The sequence below is a fragment of the Marmota monax genome, unplaced genomic scaffold, assembly GCF_021218885.2.
Source record: "Marmota monax isolate L192 unplaced genomic scaffold, Marmota_monax_Labrador192_F-V1.1 WCK01_AAM20220418_F8-fsc00003, whole genome shotgun sequence".
Taxonomy (NCBI): domain Eukaryota; kingdom Metazoa; phylum Chordata; class Mammalia; order Rodentia; family Sciuridae; genus Marmota; species Marmota monax.
This window is the reverse complement of record NW_026694084.1, coordinates 3,085,370-3,106,212: the sequence shown is the minus strand read 5'-3', so window position 1 is coordinate 3,106,212 and position 20,843 is coordinate 3,085,370. Positions and strand designations below refer to the sequence as shown.

The following is a 20,843-nucleotide window of genomic DNA, read 5'->3' as shown; positions in this document are numbered from 1 at the left end:
TATTATTATTATTTTTGTGTGTGTGTGGTGCTGGGGATTGAATCCAGGGCCTTGTTAACTATTTTTTATATATATAATTGGTATTATACAATTTTTTTTACATCTTAGTTATCATTACAAACATCCATCATCATATAAAACTGTTGACCCAGTAGGTCTAAGACACTGAACTCAATCTGTACCAAAGGATATATATATCCCCAAATGCTTGATATATGTATTATTCATCTATTTTTATTACTGAGTTACTCTAAGAGGAAAAATAAAAATACAAATTTAAAAAGCGAAGAAGTGCATTTCTGTCTTTTCTAAATTTGCATAAAATTTCATTGATCTCCCCAAATTTACTCTAGTAAAAATAAAGACAGCTTAATAATTTTAAAGTTTGTGGGGGAATATTAAACATTATATTGAAGTTTTAAAAATAAAGACATTTATTACTTTTTACAGGAAAGTTATTTTAAGTTCTCCATACCAGATTGTCTGGGCACTTTTTACAAATAATGTCAGGTCCTCCATTACTAGAGATCATCTGAAATCCTGGTAGACACACACATGAAGTTCCTAAAACAAAAAGAGCCAATTTTGTCCTTAGAAAATACAACTCCAGGAATAGGAAAACTCAATAATTCTTAAGATCTTGAGTAATCAGTACTGTACAGTGGTTAACAGCAAGAGTCTTGAGCTAGTACTGTTTGAGATCAAATTTAGAAACATGCTCCCAGATTCCAATCTCAGTTCTCCCACTTAGCTATATGGCATTCAGCAAGTTACTGAACCTCTCTCTGTGCCTTGCCTTCTTCAATAAAATGGAGAAAATAACAGTACCAATCTCTTAGGGTTAGTATGAGTATTCAATTAGTTATATGTAAGAGTTGTAAAAGAGTCTGACACACAGCTGGCATTGTGTTCCTAATATTTTAATTGCAAGCATAACTATTAAACTGTTGAACTATTAAAACTACTTACCTGCTATAAGAAATGTTACATTTCTATGTCACTAAATCACATACATACATTCATTGAATTTAAATTTAATTTGCCAAAACCTTATTGAGAAAATTACCTTCACTCAAATAAATAAATTTCCTCTGGAAAGACAATAAATGTCATTATTACTATTCAACTTGTTGGATACAGAAGTTTAGCATTCTCTAAGGAGTCATTATGTGAAATAATCACCAATAGGAGTCTATGTGGTACAACACATACATTATCTGTATTTATAATTATGAAACTAATACCCTACATTTTAAAGCCCGAATGCTTTCTCACTCTTATTTCCCTGCATGAGTAGCCTGATCTATCCTGTTCGATAACTTAAATAAGGATACATCAAATCTGAAGATGGCAGAAAATTAACACCGCTGGTAATGAAACTGAAATTGAAAACACTTTAATCCTATTTTTAATAGAGGACAACATATTTCAAGAAGCTGGAGTGGGAACTAGGTCCAAATGATGCATTTGGGGGGAAAATGAAGACAAAACGATGTTTTGGAAATTTATAGTTCGATACTGGAGGTATAGTCATGCGTTCTCCCAATTCTCAAATTTAGGTCACACAAAAGATGTCACAATCTCATCTGGGCTTCAATCTCCTTATGTGTAAAATAAAAAGACGGATCTCTAAATTTCTGCGGTTTGAGAAGCGAGATAAAAGGGGTATCTATCCAAGTTGACACTTCCTAATCTTTCCGGTCACCGGCACCTCTTCACCTCAACTACTTTTCTATGGTTTCTTTTCTACCTTCAGCACACGCTTTCTAGGTGCTGCTGTAAAAGCCCCTGTCTGATCCAAAGGGGTGGGGAACTGAAGCCGAGAATTACTGGCAAGGGTTCCCTGGACTCAGGGATCCCCAATCTTATTACTGTGCAAACTGCAATCCTCCCATGTAACCTTTTCCTCCTGAATCGGCAGCTCAGTTTTCTGAAACATTCCTCCTACAGACAAAAAGGTCGGGGACCGGGGACAGCACCAAGGCGGGAGTGTTACTTTTGCCTGGGTCCTCCCGAAACCGTCTTACCTTGGGCATCCTGCTTCTGGTTGTCCCCGCACTGGACACAGGTGAGCGCCGAGATATCGAAGTACTGGTTGTGGTCGCACGTTTCCGGCTGCCGGAAAGGCAAGAAGTAGCCCTGGGCCTGAGAGACTCGAAGAAGGACCCACAGGAGGAAAGCAGTCACAGCTCCCGAGGAGAAGACACACCAGCCCGCCATCACCACCCAAGCGCCTCCGCGAGTCTCCATGGCACCGACGCCAGCGACGGCGCAGTCTCCAACACCCCATGAGCCTCTGCGGCGATTCCGCTGAGCTGATTGGACATCCCAGGTTCTGGAACTCTCATTCTGCGCGGTTTGGTTGCTAGGTTACCAAAACCGCAGGTAGGTGGCTGGTCCAAGAAAAGACCGATTAGAGGAGGACTGTCTACAGAGTCCGGAGGCTATTTAAAACGCGCATTTCAAACACCGCCACGCGATACTTTAGAGAGACGTGAAAGTCAATGTTCGGGTTGGGGAAACAGAATACCTAAGCAAAGAATACATCCTGTTGTATAACATAAAGTAAGTATTGTTTCATGAAACTCTTAAATGATATTTACGTCAGAGTTTATCCAGTCTATGTAATTTTCACGATAAAGGAGACATGGTGTGTATTATAGTAATTTTCAAAAATTCTCACTGAGGACTAGGGGTGTAGGTCACTGGTGGAGTGCCTAGCATGTGTGAGATCCTGTTAGTTCAATCCTTAGCTCTGAGAAACAAAGAACCCCCAACCTCCACTGATTTAAAATATGCAATTTTGGAGGTTTACTATGGCTCAAAATTGGGGGAAAACAACTTTCTTTCTAAATATTTCCTAGTTGGCCAGGTGCAGTGGCCCACGCCTCTAATCCCATCTGCTAAGGAGGCTGAGGCAGGAGGATTGCAAGTCAAAGCCAGACTCAGCAACTTGGCGAGATCCTGTCTTAAAATTTTAAAATAAATGAATGAATGAATGAATGAATGCATGCCTTGGGATGTGGCTCAGTGACTAAGCACAACCTTGGGTTCAATCCCTGATCCAATAAATAAGTGAATAAATAAACATACTTGGAGACTGTTAGCTCCCGAATATTTCGTAATTGCCTTCATAGCCAGTTTACAGGCCTTTAGGAAAAACTTACTTCTTACCATTTAAATCTAACTTCTGTTTTATTTTATTTTGTAAGATTGTTGTATTTTGTCTCTCTCTTTCTTTCTCCCCAGTAGAGTCACCTGATATATTTTTAAGGCACCTTATTTATTAGGTAACTTTTTGCTTTTTCGAAAAAGTGCAGTTTTTGTAAGAATGAGTTGTCTCTATTAAGGAGTGTATATATAGTCTTAGTGCATGTGGAAAATGCATCTAAGGAAGTTCCATAACTGTAACCATTAGTTACCCATTAGTCCTTGCTCAAAAGACCAGCGTTTATCCAATTACTATTATCTCTGACACAAGAAATTTATGTTCTGAAAGAAGTTCCTTAAAGAGAAATTCTATGTGCCATGTAGCTGGTGCTGTTAGGAAAGTGTCCCTACAGGAGACCTCCCAAAAATCTCTTTAAGGCCCTTCCAGAGCGAGGATAAGTGGAAGCCTGAAGTCGCCTGCAGGGACTTTAATTAAGGGGAGGACTTAAGTAGAGGGTCTCATTAAGTTGCTGAGGCTGGCCTTCAAGATGTGATCCTCCTGCCTCAAGTTCTGGACTTGCTGGGGCTACAGGACTGCTCTACAAGGTTTGGCCCTCTTTTCAGATTTCATCTTCACCATCAGTCTCTTTGGACCGCCAGGCTTCTGTACAATTTCTCTCCTGGGTATGGATCCTCCAGGCCTATGCTGGCACATCTCCATTAAGACCAGCCACATTCCATGTACTCAGTAGCCCCACTGTGGCTCAGGCTGCCATAGTGGACAACACAGACAGATACTGTATGGGAACTTATTCTCCCGGCCTCTTCTCCACCCTCCAAATTCTGTTCTTCATTGGGAAAGGAACATCTTTTGTTCCTCAAATGTCTCTACCTGCTTTCCTCAGTATCCTCTTTAAAATAGTGCAATATAAACAACCTCATTGGGTTATTTTAAGGATTAAATATTTAAATAAGATAGTGCATGCAAATTACAGTACCTGGTGGGTAGTAAGTCTCAATAAGTTAGCAATTAGCATTTTATTTTGGCCAAATTTGCTTTTAAAAATGAGCTTACACATCGAAGGAACACTATTTGATTTTCATTGTATTTCTTTTAAGACACTACATTACATGTGGAAGTACGGAGTTGGTGGTTGGTTATATAACTGTTAAGTTCCCTTTTATGACTGTAGGTTGCTTAGGAGCTGGGTCTAAATCTTATTCATTTTTGTACCTGAGCAGTTCCTAACACTGGTTCTCCTTTCACTGTGCTTGTTACATTTCACAGGATCTCATTGTGTTGGCCTTGGTGAGCCTAATATGAGAATTTCAAGTAGACATGACCATATGGGGAGTAGAAGTTGAAAGGAGGACAAATACTCTAAGTGATAAAGTTGGTAAAGGAATATTTTGATGACCAATGTTGTCTTATAAAATCATTCCTTTTGTGCTGGGGACGTAGCTCAGAGTAGAGTGCTCGCCTCACATGTACAAAGCCTGGATTCAATCCCTAGCATCATCAAAAAAAAAAAAAAAAAAAAAAAAAAAAGAAAAGAAAAGAAAAAAGAGAAAAAACTTCTTTTTTTTTAATCTCAGCTTTTCCTTTAAAATGATAGTCTCCAGTTTCATCCATTTACTACCAAATGCCATAATTTCATTTTCCTGTCCATTTTTACTTTTAAATTTTGAGACAGGACTTTGCTAAATTGCTGAGACTAGCCTCAAACTTGAAATCTACCTGCCTTAGGTTCCCTAGTCTCGGGATTGCAGGCAGGTGCCTCTGCACCAGATATTGCAACTTTTACAGAAGTGTTAATAAAAAAAACAAAATCCTCAGAATATTTGCTCTGAAAATAGATTTATGCAAAAGAGACACACTAAAATTTTAAGTACCACACATGTCAGCTTAACTAAAACAATGACCTAATGTAATTATTTAAGGTGGAATGTTAAAAATATTTTTAAAAGATATCTTGATAAGGAACTTTCCATAAGTCCCTAAATTCTAGTATATTCATTTTGCAATACTTTTCCTGTGAAAATACACTCTTAGTAATGTGGGTTGGGTACTATTCTCTCTTTTAAAATTTCTTTAATGTAGTAGTTTATTGTTTAGGTATTCAAATTTTATGGTTGTGTGTTCCGTCAATAAAAGTTTTTATTTTATTTTTTAAAAAATAAAGAGAAATTCTAAATGTTTTTGAGTAATTACTGTTACTTCAGTAGACATTTAAACTGGAAATCACTTATCTGAATACATATTTTAGAAATTTGTGAACATATAGATACTAATGAAGACTAAGAAAAGGTATGATCGAAGAGTTGGAATTAACCTGCATATGCTTCCTCTGGATGAGTTATAATTCTAGTCTTCCTTGATAAAGTACATATGGTTATATGTTCTATGGAGCGGATTAGGGCAATAATATGTAGTTCTTGCCTGCTGTATAATTAAAGTAATAAAAAGAGTTTCCATTCATGATGGGTTTCTTTGTGCCCCACACTCTGCACTGTGCGAGGCACCTAACAACATTAGTCTTAACTCTTTCTTAATTTTTTTTAAGTTGTAAGTGGATACACAATATCTTTATTTCATTTTTATGTGGTGCTGAGAATTGAACCCAGTGCATCACGTGTGCTAGGCGAGTGCTCTATCACTGAGCCACAACCCCAGCCCTAATCTTAACTCTTCATAAGAACCCTGTTTTTCATTACTGGGGATCAAATCTAGGGACACTTTACCACTGAGTTACATCAGTCCTTAATTAATTTTTTTATTTTGAGACAGGGTCTCACTAAGTTGCCAACTCATAACAATCTCTTGAGAAAGTACTATTTCTATTTCGGAAAAATAGAAATGGAGTATCAAAAAAGTTAAGTGTGGGGAAGTGAAGAAAGTAGAATTTATCTTTACCTGGATAACTTCAAAAATTGTCATCTTTGTGGTGTTTTAAGTAACTCCTGTGTAGCATATATTTAGACACATTTTGGCATATTCTCATGCTTTATCTTTATGTAATGAGATGATATAGCCATTGTAGCCCACATACAGTGGAATTATAATTGTCTAAGACCTTTGGACACTATACCTAACAAAAGATCTAGAGAGTAGTCAAGTAAGAAGTTCTCTGCGTAGAACTTGAAATAGACAAACACAGTTAAAGTTGTGATAACTATAAGTACTGTAGGTTTATCTATGTAAACTACCCACAAGGACAACAGAAAAGATTGTTAGGTATAACCGTTAAGCATAAATTTGAGAGAGTATATAATTGGAGATTTGTTTTTGCAAATAACTGAAGACTAGGTAGTTAAGCCAGTTCATAATAGCATAATCAAAAACAAACAGAAATCTGGCTGCTGATGTTTGCTCAATAATGTCAGACAGTCATCCCTGCAGTTCTTTTGTCTCTTCTCTCTTAATTGCAGTGTGACTTTTACATACCAGATATCAAAATTCAAATTTAAGAGAAGAAAAGGAGCTGGATCAGAGACATTCTTTCTCTCCTTAATTGAGAAAACAAATATGTTCTCTATACTGTGTATTGTCCTAAACTTCTTCATGCATCATTTCAGTCTTCTTAACAACCGTTTGAGCAGGAAGTAAAACTATCTCCATTTATCAGGATTGTAGACATGCCTCATATTACCCAGTGAAGATATGAAAATGAGTTATTTTTGACAAATGGAAGAGACTAGCTGAATATAGTTTATGACAGCTTAGAAAGAAGTGTACTAAAGAAAGTAAGAGGAGGAGTTCAAAGAGGATAGCTCCTGCTTATAGTATACCTAGTATTAGACAGGCACTGAGCCATGCCTTACCTGCAATATCAAAATTAATCTACCCAATAACTTTATGAAATATATACTGTTTTTATCTCCTTTCTATGGATGATTAAATGGAGGCAAAAATTAGAGATTAAAAACTTACTTAAATACTTAGCTCAGAATTTGCAAGATCAAAGTTGGAATTCTGTCAGTTTAGCTTTAGAGGCTGCTTAAACAGTGCTCTGTGTTCTAACAGTATAACAGTATACAGTATACTGTTCTAACAGTATAAATGTGCTGCACAAAGGTGAAGAATGAGGAAAATAGAGAAAGGATCTTTGGATTTGGCAATACCATGATTATTAATTACTTTTGGGGTTGCAGCTTAATTATAGCAATTGAAGTAGAAGAAAACCATAGAGCAGTAGTGAGAAAGAGCAGAAACCAGATAAAAACCATCTTGAGAGATTTGGCATTGAAATGAAAACACAAGAAGGCAGTGAGCAAAATAGTTACAAAACAATTTTTAAGGACAAGGGCAATATGTAAGTGGAGAGGAAATAATTAGAAAAGGAGAGATTTAAAGTAATTTGGGAAATAAGTGATTTTCTCTGGAGAAAGAAGGGTTCAAGAACTAGGATAGAAGAATGGGAGGAGGGGGAATCATTCTTAGAGTCTGAAAGAAAAGAGGATGAGTGAAACCCCAGGGTAAATAGCAGAGAAGTCAAATAAGATCTGTTTTCTGTGTAATGAACATGGGTAAAATAGGAAATATTTTGAAGACACAGTGGGTAATTGGGAGGCAGCTCACTGGGAGATGAAAAATACCCAATGGATCCTTAACTGAACTAAATTAAACTGAACTAGAAGATGCAAGAGCAGCAGCATATGCAAGCTTGATTCTTCTTGAAGGAGTTCTAGATTGCTGCTATGATCATCTGAAGATATTAAACTCTGCCATTGATTCTCCAGGGAGTTTCCTGAAGCCTTTGGTTTAGGACTAGGAAAGAGAGTCTATGTGAGAACTCAGTGGTTTATCTTTGGTGGGGAGTTCAATAAGTTTTGAGACATTATTGAGCTCTTCTGTGAGATAGACAGTTGTCAGAAAGAAAGGCACTTTCCATCTGGGCCCTCAAAGTATAATAGAGAAGTAGACATGGATAACTGCCCTTATTGAGATTGTAGATGTGAAAGATCAGTGTAAAGAGAAAATATTATGGGCAAGACAGGCAGAAGGACCAGCAGGAAAGACTCAGAGGTGTAAGAGGGCAGGCACACTGGGGAGTGACAGTATTCTTGAGGTGTAAGTTTGTAATGGTTAATTTGAATTATCAACTTGATTGGATTAAGAGATGCAGGTGATTAACAGGCTTCTGGGTGTGTCAGTGAGGGTGTGTCTAGGGATGATTGGCATGTGGGATAGCCAACTGAAATGGGCCACACAGTCTAATAGAATAATGGCTTGGATGGAATAAAAGTTGGAAGAATGAGGAAGCAGCAGCAGATGCAAGCTTAGTTTTCTTGAACAGGTTCCTGATTGCTGCTATTATCGTCTGAAGATATCTGACTCTGCCATTGATTCTCCAGGGAGTTTCCTGAAGGCTGTGAGTCTGACTAGGGTAGCACGCTGATCCCACTTGTTTTGGGGCTTCAGCCTCTTCAACTGCGCAGCTACTGGTTCTCCAGCTCTCTACCCTGCAGACAGCCATCGTAGACTATCCAGCTAATAAATCCCCTTTTATAATTATACTTCCTGTGATTCTGTTCCTCTAGAGAACCCTGACTAATACAATGTTATGTATGGTCAGTGATAGAAGACGAGGTTGGAAATGTAGAAAGGAATAAAAATGAAAGCTTATGAATGCCACATTTGTCCACCATGGTTTCAAGCTTAGGATTTCAAGCTAAGGAATACAAGACCAGATTTATACTTTAGAATGCATCCTAGAGAAAAAGTGTAGAGAAATTTCTAAGTAACTCTGAGACCAAGTGAAGCAAGGCTGTTCGTGTGGCTGTTGAAGAGCCATGAAAGGTAGCTGAAAACTATGATACCAGAATCATTAGAGGAGGGCAGGTGATGCTGCAATGGTGGCAAAATATCTGGGGAGGCTGAAAAGCTGTTTAGGCAGAACCACAGAATTGTCATAGCTCAGTGTGATCACTGTTTCAGGGTCTACCATTGTGCAGTTCCAGAAACTTTCTCTCTCCTCCCCCAAATGATTAAGATTTTGACATTGATACATTAAAGTTATAAAATACCCTGTCAAAAGAATCAGCTGAAGGTAATTTGGATGTATACCCTGCTTATACCCAAATTACCTTCAGCTGATTTTTTTTTTTTTTACAATAGTGAAATAATCTGAGAAAGGCAGGAGGCACACTAGAAAAGACAGGAAGTCACTAGTAACCTCTTTGGAGAAAATGTTTGTGAATAGAAAGGTTGGTCATTCCAGAACAATGCCTTTATAAGCCTATTCAGAGGAGAGTCTGGTCTGAATATACTTTTCCAGGTAAGTCCTATAGTAGGTCTCATTAAATGATAGCTATTTCTTTTGTTTTAATGGGCAAGAATACATATGAATATAGCTTTAATTTTTAATATTAGGTAGCTACTGATGTTCTATTTTTATGCTTAGCAAACAATTCTCTAATAATTTGACTTCATATAGAAAGCATATACAGACAAAGGTGCTGGTCAGTCTGAGTTGATGTCAAGTGTTGTTCTTGTAAATGGATATTGATAATATTGCTCATGTTTGTTTTAAGGGACTCTCCTTCAGGATTCAGAATCCTCTCCTAATACAGAGTAATGGTTCCTGAAAACAAACCACCAAGGTTTAATTCCTGGATTTACCTTGTACTATCTTTGTGACCTTGAGCAAGCTATGTAATCCTCTATGCCTCAGTTTCCTTTATCTGTAAAATAAAAAATAATAGATACTATCTCTGAAAGTAATTTTAAAATTAAAAGAAGACAATTCACACGGCCTGGCATTAATAAATATAATAAATATTATATTATATTAAATATTATAAATATTATAACCCTCAATAAATATTAGCTTTTAAGGTCAGGCTCCTGAGTCTAAAAGGCCAGGACCAAATCCTGAATTAACAAGGTATAAGATATCTAGTCAATGAGCCTATCTTCCCAAGGTGACATCTTGTGCTTCTCTATGGATCACCTTGGCATTTGACAGAAGACACTGGTAATTGTAATAGTTTCAGGTGTCATTGACACTTCTCACAATCTTAAGAGGTAGGTACTATTATCATTACCATTTTAAATGAAGAAACTGAGGCAGAGAGGCTGATTTGCCCAAGTGAGTAAAAGATGGCTCTCACTTAAACCATATATCATTCACTTAAATTGCTTCTTCTTTCCAAGTCATTATTAAGTTTAAGAATGGGTAATCTGCAGCAAGAGAGATTCAAAACTATTTGTTATTCTCTGTCTGTAACAATGTCTTTAAAATGTAATTTCTCCTTTCATGGCGAGTTTTGATCCACCCATATATGCATTTTGTAGTTATACAACAAGGTGGATTGCTTTATTTACAAATGATAAAATAAAAACAAACCCAAGGTTGTTCACTAGCTATTAAGTACCAGCCATCAATAGAACATGTCTATAACTGAATTTTTCATTTCTCAATTTTCAGGACTGGTTCATCTATTCTTATTTCAAAAATCCAGATGATGGGATCAACAAATTTATAAAGGTACTTCACTAGGTTATTAATACCTATAATATTGAGTAAGCATGCATTTTTTTAAACCTCTAGGTGTGAACTATACCTGGCAAACGCTGAAGGCAGTGAAATAAGTTATTCTGTGGCTTTTTAGAGTTTACAAGAGCATTTCAAAAGGCTTTCAAAAGTTAACACAGCAACTACAGCACTGGAAGACAAATAAATCAGGAACTTTTCTCCCTTGCGTCTTTTTTCGTAGCTCCTGGAAAATTCAAACGTTTGATCTCCATTTCCACAGTAACCTACTACAGTTTACTCCTAATTTTGTCTCAATTTTGCTTTCTCCAGGTCTAGGGTCTCTGGTTGGCTAGAAGCTGGGCAAGCGCAGAAGCTCCACAAGCCCAGGGCACCTCCTCCCTGCCCCTAACAACGGGAAGCCGGTGAGCAAGGCGCAGGCGCAGGCGCAGCCGAGGCGCCGGGGTAGGGGGTTACGCCTGGCGAGCGCATGGGCAGACAAACTGTACGTCCGTTTGTCCGGACGGGAGGGGAGAGTGGGCGCCATCTTGTTCGGGCTCACTGAGGGTTCTGCCTGTTCAGTGGAGGCTGCTGCGAAGAGTGCCCCAGCCCCTGGCCTGTGTGTCCGAGTCGGAGCAGTGGTGTGTGTTTACTGCCAAGTGCGAAGCAGTCACCCGTGGGGCGTCGGGGTGGGCAGGGTTGGCGACTGAGCCGGAGGAACAGGGAAAGGCGGGGCCGGCGGCCGCGCCAGGATCTAGCGTAGCCTGTGCCGTTAGGGCACCCTCTTCTAGCTAAACTCCGACTCTCCCTCTCCCGTCAGCCTCCATGTGGCGGTGTGTGTGCGCTTCCCAGTGATCTTGACACTGAAGATCGCGAAGGATCTCATAGGTATTTTTTTCTTTGCTATGTCATCGTAGTCAGTGGTGGCAGGGAAGCTCTGAAGGCCCTGCTCATTAGGCTTGAGAGGGGCAAAAGCGTTTTAGTTAGATTTGAGGGCAGTTCATCCAGTGGTGAGTTAGGGTGGAATGTTCGCCCTTGGGACGGTGTAAAGGAAAGGCACGGAGGTTGGGCGGTCCTGGTTAATTGGAAGGCTGATTTTGGCTGAAGGTCTTGGCGACAGCATCGGATCCCACGTAGCAACTTTGGCCTGGCGTAAAAGAAGGAAGCTCTGACCCCTGGGAGTGTGGACAAAGGCTTTGGGCTATAGAATCGATGCCTTCGGATGATTGCCGTTTGACGATGATGGATATATTATGGGAATTCCTGTGCCATGTGGATTCAACTTCATTTACAGTTCCTCCTGGGGACCATGGCCTTTGGTTTTTATTTTAACTATCTGCATTACAAAAGGCAGGTCATCAGAAAAAATAATTATGGAATGGGTAGATTATTTTTTTCCTGAAGTTCATATTTAGAATTTGAATATGCTTCATCATGACTTTGGGTTTTAAGAAGTAGTCAACAGGCAAAGTAAAAGAATTTTCTTTCCCTCACCATGTCTGGAAGATGACTTTTTATTTGCCAGTTAAAATCAAACGGATCTGACATAATTCAGTCGCCCCTCCTGTTTTCCTTTCAGTCTTGATTAAAAGATGCACATTTTATATTATTTAGCTGAAATGGTGATTAAGTGGGATGTAGCACTGGCTTAAATAAGCAATTATTTAAAATGCGCTTGCCCTCAAATGAGCTTTTAGGGGTTCATTTCCTTTTCATAGAAGTTCTAAAAAAATCACTGTGTCCTTAACACAAAAATACTTTTGCATTCATAATTAGGAAAATTTTAGGAGCAGGATAATTTGTGTGTTTTGCTTTTTGTGTACTGTGTTGATAGAATTTTCTGGAGAATTTGCTTAAGAAAACAGCATATTGGAACTACATGAAAACAACTCATTTTGAAAGCTGGTCTTTTTTAGGTTGTCTTCTAGATTTGTTACTGTAGAGGGATTACCTAGTATCTCATTACCCTAGTATCTCAAGGACAAGGAAGTTTAATTATTAGTTTTATTTAACAGTGGCAAATTAGAATAAACTTTTTAAATAGTTTGCTTGAATTGGAATTCTTGGGATTGGTGCTCATGAAACTACTTAGCTAAGATTGTTTTAGTTAAGATATTTAGGTAAGATAGCAAATTAGGATATATTATTAGAGATTTCTTGAATTTGACTCTGTTCCTTGTAGTGTCTCTAATTTGTTTGCTTGCAAATGAATTTATGTTCTCAGGGTAAATCCCTTGTAAATTAAAAAGAAGAAAGCTGGGCACAGAGAAAATGATGCTTATTTAATGATGCTTTGTAAAATTAAAAAAATAAAAAGTAGCTAAGCCAGTTAATATAAGGAGTCTTGAAATATTAACATGGACAAGTTTTCCAGAAGCCATTTATAGATTTTGTTGAAGTGTTTGCTGTGGATATTAGTTTGTTGAAGAAACTAGGCTTATACTGGAAAAAAAAAGTTGTATTATGCAGATAATTTATAGTAAACCTCACCAATATTTTTCAGACATAGCTTGTGCCAGGTAGTTTGTTGATATCTTTGCTCAGTTTATAGTTTAAAAAGTTTAATCTCTGGATCCTTTTTAAAGGAAAACCATCTTTCAGTTCTCAAGGAATATGTCTTTAGATTCCACTTTGTGGACAGTGGTGCTTAAGTAATGGTATTCAAGTGGTACTTAAGTAATGTGTGAAGCCAACATGTATTTACATATTAAAGACATGTTGGTTACAGTGATTAATTTGGCAGGTCTTAAATATTTTTGGTAAGACTTCATCAAATATTGTTAGCTTAGCTTGGATATGCATTAAATAATTAGATGCAAGTTTTCTACAAAAATGCTAAATTGGATTTTTCACTTGTTAATATTGGTAATCCCAATATTCTAAATATTTATACATTGTTGTCAGGGTTTCCTTAATAGAGTACAGGATAATGATTCAAAGTGGACTCATATTGGTGTGATAAGATTTTATATTAATCAACATTCAGATGAGTTTTAATAGTTATTGTTCTAGGATTATTGCATAAGGAGTTTTTTTTTTTTTTAAATTTTAGGGGTATTTTCTTTGATTATGGGATCATGAAATTTGGTTCTATGTTTGGAACATGAAGAACTTAAAATTGTATCCAGATAGTCACTTTCATTGGTTTTGATTTATTGCTTTAAAAATTGGGTTTTTGAATTTCAGGCTTTGGTGTTGTATTATTTGGTATTCATTGTATCATTTTGAATGGTCCATTAATTTGATTTGGTCTTAACCTTTTGAGGTAGAAGAGAATGGCAAGAGAGTTGGACATAAATATGAACTAGAAGCTTGGATTTTCATTGGGGGAAGTGATAGAAGGTCTTTTGTTGGAATGTGTGTTGTTTTTAAATTGATATTTGGATAACAGGGTTTTGTTGGTTGTTGTTGTTTTAAGTGGATGTAAGCCACAAGAAGGAGTGGGGGTGTAGCTCAGTGGTAGCGTGACCCAGGGTTTGATCCCCAGTATGGGGGAAGAGTGAATGTAAACCTTCTATACATCAAAATGCATAGACCTTAATTCATCAAGCTTTGATAAATATACATACCCATGTAACCATCACTGAACTTAAAATATTTAACATTCCCTCATTCTGCTTCCAATCAAGGAGTAGTATAACTTTCAGCACATTTTTATGTTTAATAATTTGTAGATGTCTGTCTACACTTGGGTTTTGCACTTTTTGCAAAGGGATAATTAATTTTGCCTTAGAATGCCCATAATTGCAGTTCCTTGTTTCACTTTTGATAGGTAATTCTGAAATGGATATCCTAATCGGGCACTGAAATCAATTACAGGGTTCAAAGATTAATTGTATTTCATTTTCTTTCCACAGTTAAGTTGCTTTTACAGAATTAACAGGTCTCCAAGAAATAAAAAGAACAGGTAAGACACCCAGAGTTTAAGGCTTTCACACAGGCTTGACAGAAATCATATAAAATAGAATAGTACATCTTGGTACCAGTGGCTTCTGTTTTATGTCTAATCAGCGAAGCACAGTGTTAGGCAACATAATATCATGAGAAGACATTATATACTGACCATGGATGGCTTTTCTAAATATATTAAACTCATTGTGGTTGGTAAAATACTTTTAATCTCTCTTACATTTAGGAAACACGTTTCAGAATGAGTCTGAAAATAGTTTGGTCTTGTTGTGAAGTAGAATTTGGTAGACTTACAAAGGAAGATTTGATATTTTCGATGTTCCTATTGTATAGGATGGGTGATATGTTTCTTCAGGATAGTTGGTTTATTTGTATGTTTAGATGGATGGGAGAAAATTATTCTTTGTTTTCTTTAAGAATTAGCTAAGATCAATATTTTTGTGAACTTGTATCTTGCTTTCATTTATAAATGCTGAAGGAAATGGGAACCAGGTAATTATTAAGTTTAGTTTAGGCTAAGGTACTTAAAAAATAAGACTTGCTATTATGTGTACCTTTTTGTCTGCAGGTCATTATTGCTGTGGTTTGAGCTCAGCATGGCTGTAGTCATCCGTTTACTGGGGCTTCCTTTTATTGCGGGGCCTGTGGATATTCGTCACTTCTTCACGGGATTGACTATTCCTGATGGAGGAGTGCATATAATTGGAGGGGAAGTTGGGGAGGCTTTTATTATTTTTGCAACAGATGAAGATGCAAGACGTGCCATAAGTCGATCAGGAGGGTTTATCAAGGACTCATCTGTAGAGCTCTTTCTTAGTAGCAAGGCAGAAATGCAGAAGACTATAGAAATGAAAAGAACTGATCGTGTAGGAAGAGGGCGACCAGGATCTGGGGCATCAGGGGTTGGCAGCCTATCAAATTTTATTGAGGCTATGAAGGAAGAAGAAAGTAATTCTGGATATGGCTCTTCAATGAATCAAGATGCTGGGTTTCATACTAATGGTACAGGACTTGATGATTTAAGGCCAAGAAAGACAAGGCCATTGAAGGCCGAGAATCCTTATTTATTTCTGCGAGGTTTGCCTTACTTAGTAAATGAAGATGATGTACGTGTCTTTTTCTCTGGTTTGTGTGTGGATGGAGTAATTTTCTTAAAACATCATGATGGCCGAAATAATGGTGATGCCATAGTAAAATTTGCTTCGTGTATCGATGCTTCAGGAGGTCTTAAGTGCCATAGAAGTTTTATGGGTTCAAGATTTATAGAAGTAATGCAAGGCTCAGAACAACAATGGATTGAGTTTGGTGGTAATGAAATTAAGGAGGATGAAGTCGCTATAAGATCTGAAGAACATTCTCCGAGAGGAACTAATGATAGACATTTTCGAAAACGGTCTCATTCAAAATCTCCCAGAACACGTTCTCGCTCCCCTCTTGGATTTTATGTTCACTTAAAAAATCTGTCACTAAGTATTAACAAAAGAGATTTAAGAAATTTCTTTAGAGACACTGATCTGACCAACGAACAGATTAAATTTTTATATAAAGATGAAAGAAGAACGCGATATGCCTTTGTGATGTTCAAGACTCTGAAAGACTATAATACTGCTCTTGGTTTACATAAGACTGTTTTACAGTATCGTCCAGTTCTTATTGATCCAGTTTCTAGAAAACAAATGCTGAAGTTCATTGAATGTTATGAAAAGAAGAGACCAGAGAAAGAGAGGCCAGGACATGTTTCACAAAAATATTCTCAAGAAAGCTATTCTGGCCAGAAACTGTGTATATATATAAGGAATTTCCCATTTGATGTTACAAAAGTTGAAGTGCAAAAGTTCTTTGCAGACTTTTCTCTTTCAGAGGATGATATTTACTTGCTTTTTGATGACAAAGGAGTTGGTTTGGGAGAAGCACTAGTGAAATTTAAATCAGAAGAACAGGCTATTAAAGCTGAACGTTTAAACCGAAGAAGATTCTTAGGGACAGAGGTATTGTTAAGACTTATATCTGAGGCACAAATGCAGGAGTTTGGTGTAAATTTTTCCTTGATGTCCAGTGAGAGAATACAAGGCCGTTCAGAGTCACATGATAGAGATGACCATTCCCATTTATTTGATCCAAAAGACCCACCGATTTACTCAGTGGGCCCTTCTGAAAACTTTAGGTATCAGCTAGAGGACTTGAGGCAACTAGATAACTTCAAGCATCCCCAGGGATATTTCCGACAGCCTGATAGGCGCCCTCCAGAAGACTTCAGGCACTCTCCTGAAGACTTCAGATTCCCTCCTGAGGACTTCAGACACTCCCCAGAGGGCTTTAGGCACCCTCGGGAGGAGCACTTCAGGCGGCCTCCTGAGGAAGACTTCAGGCGGCCTCGGGAGGACGAGTGGAGACGACCTCTTGAGGAAGACTGGAGGTGGCCACCAGAGGAGGACTTCAGACAGCCCCACGAGGAGGACTTCAGGCGGCCACCAGAGGAGGATTTCAGGCGCCCTTGGGAAGAGGATTTCAGGCGCCCCCCGGAAGAGGACTTCAGGCACCCTAGGGAGGAGGACTTCAGGCAGCCCCCTGAGGAGGACTTTAGGAGACCCCCTGAAGAGGATTTCAGGCATTCCCCTGAGGAGGACTTCAGGCGGTCACCCCTGGAGCACTTCAGGCGACCACCCCAGGAGCACTTCAGGCGACCACCCCAGGAGCACTTCAGGCGACCACCCCAGGAGCACTTCAGGCGCCCACCCCAGGAGCATTTCAGGCGCCCACCCCAGGAGCACTTCAGGCGACCGCCCCCAGAGCACTTCAGACGACCACCCCCAGAGCATTTTAGGCGACCACCCCCAGAGCATTTCAGGCGCTCCCGAGAGGAAGATTTCAGACATATGCCAGATGAAGACTTCAGGGGCGCTCCAAATGAGGACTTCAGACACCCTCCTGATGAGGACTTCAGGAGTCCCCAGGAAGATTTTAGATCCCCTTCTGATGAGGATTTCAGGCAGCTCCCGGAGGAAGACCTCAGGGAAGTTCCAGAGGAGGATCCTAGACTTCCTGACAATTTCAGACCTCCTGGTGAGGATTTTAGGAGCCCACCTGATGATTTTAGAAGTCATCGCCCTTTTGTGAATTTTGGTCGTCCAGAAGGTGGCAAATTTGATTTTGGAAAGCGTAATATGGGAGGTTTTCCTGAAGGGAGATTTATGCCTGATCAGAAGTTAAACTGTGGTTCAGGTAGAGTAACTCCTGTTAAGATAATGAATCTTCCATTTAAAGCTAATGTTAATGAAATTTTAGACTTTTTCCATGGTTATAGAATCATACCTGATTCAGTTTCAATACAATATAATGAACAAGGATTGCCTACAGGGGAAGCCATTGTAGCTATGATAAACTATAATGAAGCCATGGCTGCTATTAAAGATCTAAATGATAGGCCAGTTGGCCCCCGCAAAGTTAAGCTAATTTTGCTTTAGAGAGCATTTCTAATCCCACAGTATTGATGCAGTAAAATGCATTTTTTTAAAAAAGTGTTTATTTTTAGTTATATGGTGAAACAGTTTAATTTTGACCTGTGCATAGAAAAACTGTAAATAGTTGAATGTGAATCTGCTTCTTTTGCTTGCAAATTGCCATTTATTTTTTTTCTAACTTAAAATTATATATGCTTTTCTTTTCTTTGCTAGGGCAGTGTTTAATTTTTGTTGATGTTATGGGTAAACCTCAGACTTATATGGAGTTGTAGTTGGGAAAAATAAATTTTATATTCACTTTTATTTCATTCTGTAGTCAGCATATATTACTGAAACTGTAATAAGGAAATGGTCAGTGACTAATTTTTCAGATTTGGCATTTTCATCACTACCTGCCTGCAGAATTCATGCCCTCTGGTCTGAGATATTGCTGTGTTAAGGTCTCCTGTTAATTATAAATAGTTAAAAATGAACAGACTGTGAAATTGAAATTTATTTGTGTAAAAAGCTTAGGGGATTCTTAAAGTTTCCATGTTCATAACTTTGCAAAGTTTTTTTAAAATAAAAGAAATTACAACTGAAGAGACTTAACTAATTAACTTATTTGTATAAAAGTATTGCAGTGGGTATTATGGTTTTTCAACAGCTCTATTAAACTACATTTTTGATGGGAGGGACCAAACATTCTGAAATATGTATAGTTCAGTGGTTTCTGCAACTTCTTATTAATCAGATTGATAAAATTAACATGAAATAGTCAAAAGACAATAAAAATAAGGTACCAGGGAGACTCTCGGGTCTTTGCTGGGAAGAATTTGATAAATGGATATAGTTTTTCTAGGAAGAAGTTACTGATGATTTACATAACTAGTTTATTTTTAGGTTCTCATATTTTAGCTTCAAACCTTGTATCCAAAGACTGACTTCATGTTGAGTTGTAAGATTGAATTTTTACTTTGATATTTAACATGTAGTGCAGACAGTTTTGCAAATACTGGATTTGATTTTCTTTACCCATAGCAATTCCCATGGCTGACATTTATGGATCACTTTCTATGTGTTAGGCATGATAAGAGTTTTATATGCATGATCTCAGTATTCCCTAAAAGGTACAGGATTTATTATTTACCTCTGTGATAATATTATTTTTTATCCCAAATGAGATAATGAAGTTTTGAGAGTTAAGCAACTTGCCTGAAGTCACAGTAAGCCATGGAGCCAATTACCCAAAACAGACCACTTACTCAAGAGTATGTTCTTTAATACTTTCACTGCCTCACTTTGTTAAGTGGTATTTTTAATTTCAGGAAGACCATGCTGGAAATATTTTCAAGAGTAAATGCTATTTTCTTACCTTCATTGTCAGTTTAAAAAATGATAAAACTAGTGTGCTCAGACATTGTTAAACAAGGAGAAAGTAGCTTTAAGAGTTTTTTTATATATGTAGGGTTTCTCTTGGGATACTCACATTATATATAGGCTTCTAATTCAAAATTTTTCATTTCATCCAACATGATTTGACTGCTTGGTCTTTCATAGTTTGTATAAAATTTAAAGTTAATTTTCTTCAATTCTTTGATACAGGGATTTTTCCACATTGAGTAAAGAAAAGAATAAAATCGAAAATTTTATGGTAGTTTAATTATTAATTATAGGATACTGCAGAAGTAGACTACTTTTTCAGTTACTAACAATACATATCTTGGGTTAATTTTCATTGATATAAAGAAATTCAACAGAAGCCTACTTAAATTTCTATAGTTAATAGTGAAACTACTCAGTTTGGTTTTCAAAAAGCACCTCTGTGTGGCTCTTTAAACTAGTAAGTAAGCTTACAGATAGAATCATAAAACTGGAATATCTAAACCAAGCACAATGAACAAAATAGAAATAATATTTTAAATTGCTTAATGATTATAGATGGTTTATTTTTATTAAACCTTCTTGAGTAATGAATGGAAGACTTGAATCCACTCTCAGCATTAAGCTAAGTAAGATAAAGCTTAAAGTGAAAAATCACCTAATATGTGATTGTTTTTCAAACTGGGCTGGGATGGGATGGTAGAGGTAGATGAGAGGCTAGCTATGGTAAATAACAAGTTTGTATTTTAATTTTGAAATTAAATGATGTAAATATTTTATTCTGTAACATTTAGGGCTTAATATTTTTCAACATTATTAAAAGTTAATTATAGATAGCTGGCTTCTACTGGTTGGGAGCCATTTTTGCCTTTCTCTTTCCCACTCAGCTTTCATTGATATGTTGATGACTGAAATTGGCCTTGGAAGCAGTTATTTATACCAGATTGGTAAATGTAGCAAATCAGAGCATTCTCTCCTCCCTTTGTCATTCCAGATAACCAGTTTATCAGCACATCACAATTTCAGACAGTGTGTTACATCCTTTGTAACTGTCATTTCAAAACCAGTTTTCCTTTCTGTCCTGCCCAGAGATGTATTAGGTACACTGGAAATAGCATATTAATTCTCTATCATGGCACCCAGTGTCTGAAAGCTAAACATTTTGTCTAGAAGGTATCTGAAAAATATTAAACCATGTTTAGAAAGTAAACTTAAACCCATAATCAAGAGATAGGTAGAAATATATTCCCAAATATGATTTTTATCATTGTTAAGAGCACTAGAGTTCTGAAGACTTGTTGCCTCTATCTATGCCTCTGTCTATGCATTAAATAGTGGACTGCGTTAGATACTGCATTTATATTTATGATCTATAATTGTATATGAAGTACTATCACTTGATCAGGATCATCATCACTAAAGTGATGAATATCTACAGGCTAAATAACTTGGGTTGGTTGCTTGCAGCAGGGAAGCTAAGAAAGGT

The 20,843-nt window shown here is 37.5% G+C and overlaps 2 protein-coding genes across 10 annotated transcripts in view; one reads left to right on the top strand and one right to left on the bottom strand.

Annotated features, from left to right (window-relative positions):
• The window catches only part of Tmem67 (transmembrane protein 67), a 40,727-nt gene extending 38,452 nt beyond the window's left edge, over positions 1-2,275 (bottom strand). For both annotated transcript variants that reach the window (XM_046464944.2, XM_046464945.2), the window contains exons 1-2: positions 2,028-2,275; positions 476-564 (exon numbers count right to left, since the gene is read on the bottom strand). In XM_046464944.2, the coding sequence (XP_046320900.1) occupies positions 476-564; positions 2,028-2,250 (312 nt within the window). In that variant the 5' untranslated portion in view covers positions 2,251-2,275. The remainder of the gene's footprint in view (positions 1-475; positions 565-2,027) is intronic.
• Positions 2,276-2,407: 132 nt separating this feature from the next.
• Rbm12b (RNA binding motif protein 12B) overlaps positions 2,408-20,843 on the top strand; it is a 31,973-nt gene continuing 13,537 nt past the window's right edge. Inside the window, exons 1-5 of one of the 8 annotated variants that reach the window (XM_046465010.2) lie at positions 2,408-2,565; positions 10,959-11,050; positions 11,446-11,513; positions 14,483-14,532; positions 15,103-18,577. In XM_046465010.2, the coding sequence (XP_046320966.1) occupies positions 15,131-17,998 (2,868 nt within the window). In that variant the 5' untranslated portion in view covers positions 2,408-2,565; positions 10,959-11,050; positions 11,446-11,513; positions 14,483-14,532; positions 15,103-15,130 and the 3' untranslated portion in view covers positions 17,999-18,577. The other 7 variants (XM_046465013.2, XM_046465009.2, XM_058585615.1 and 4 more) reach the window with 7 other exon arrangements.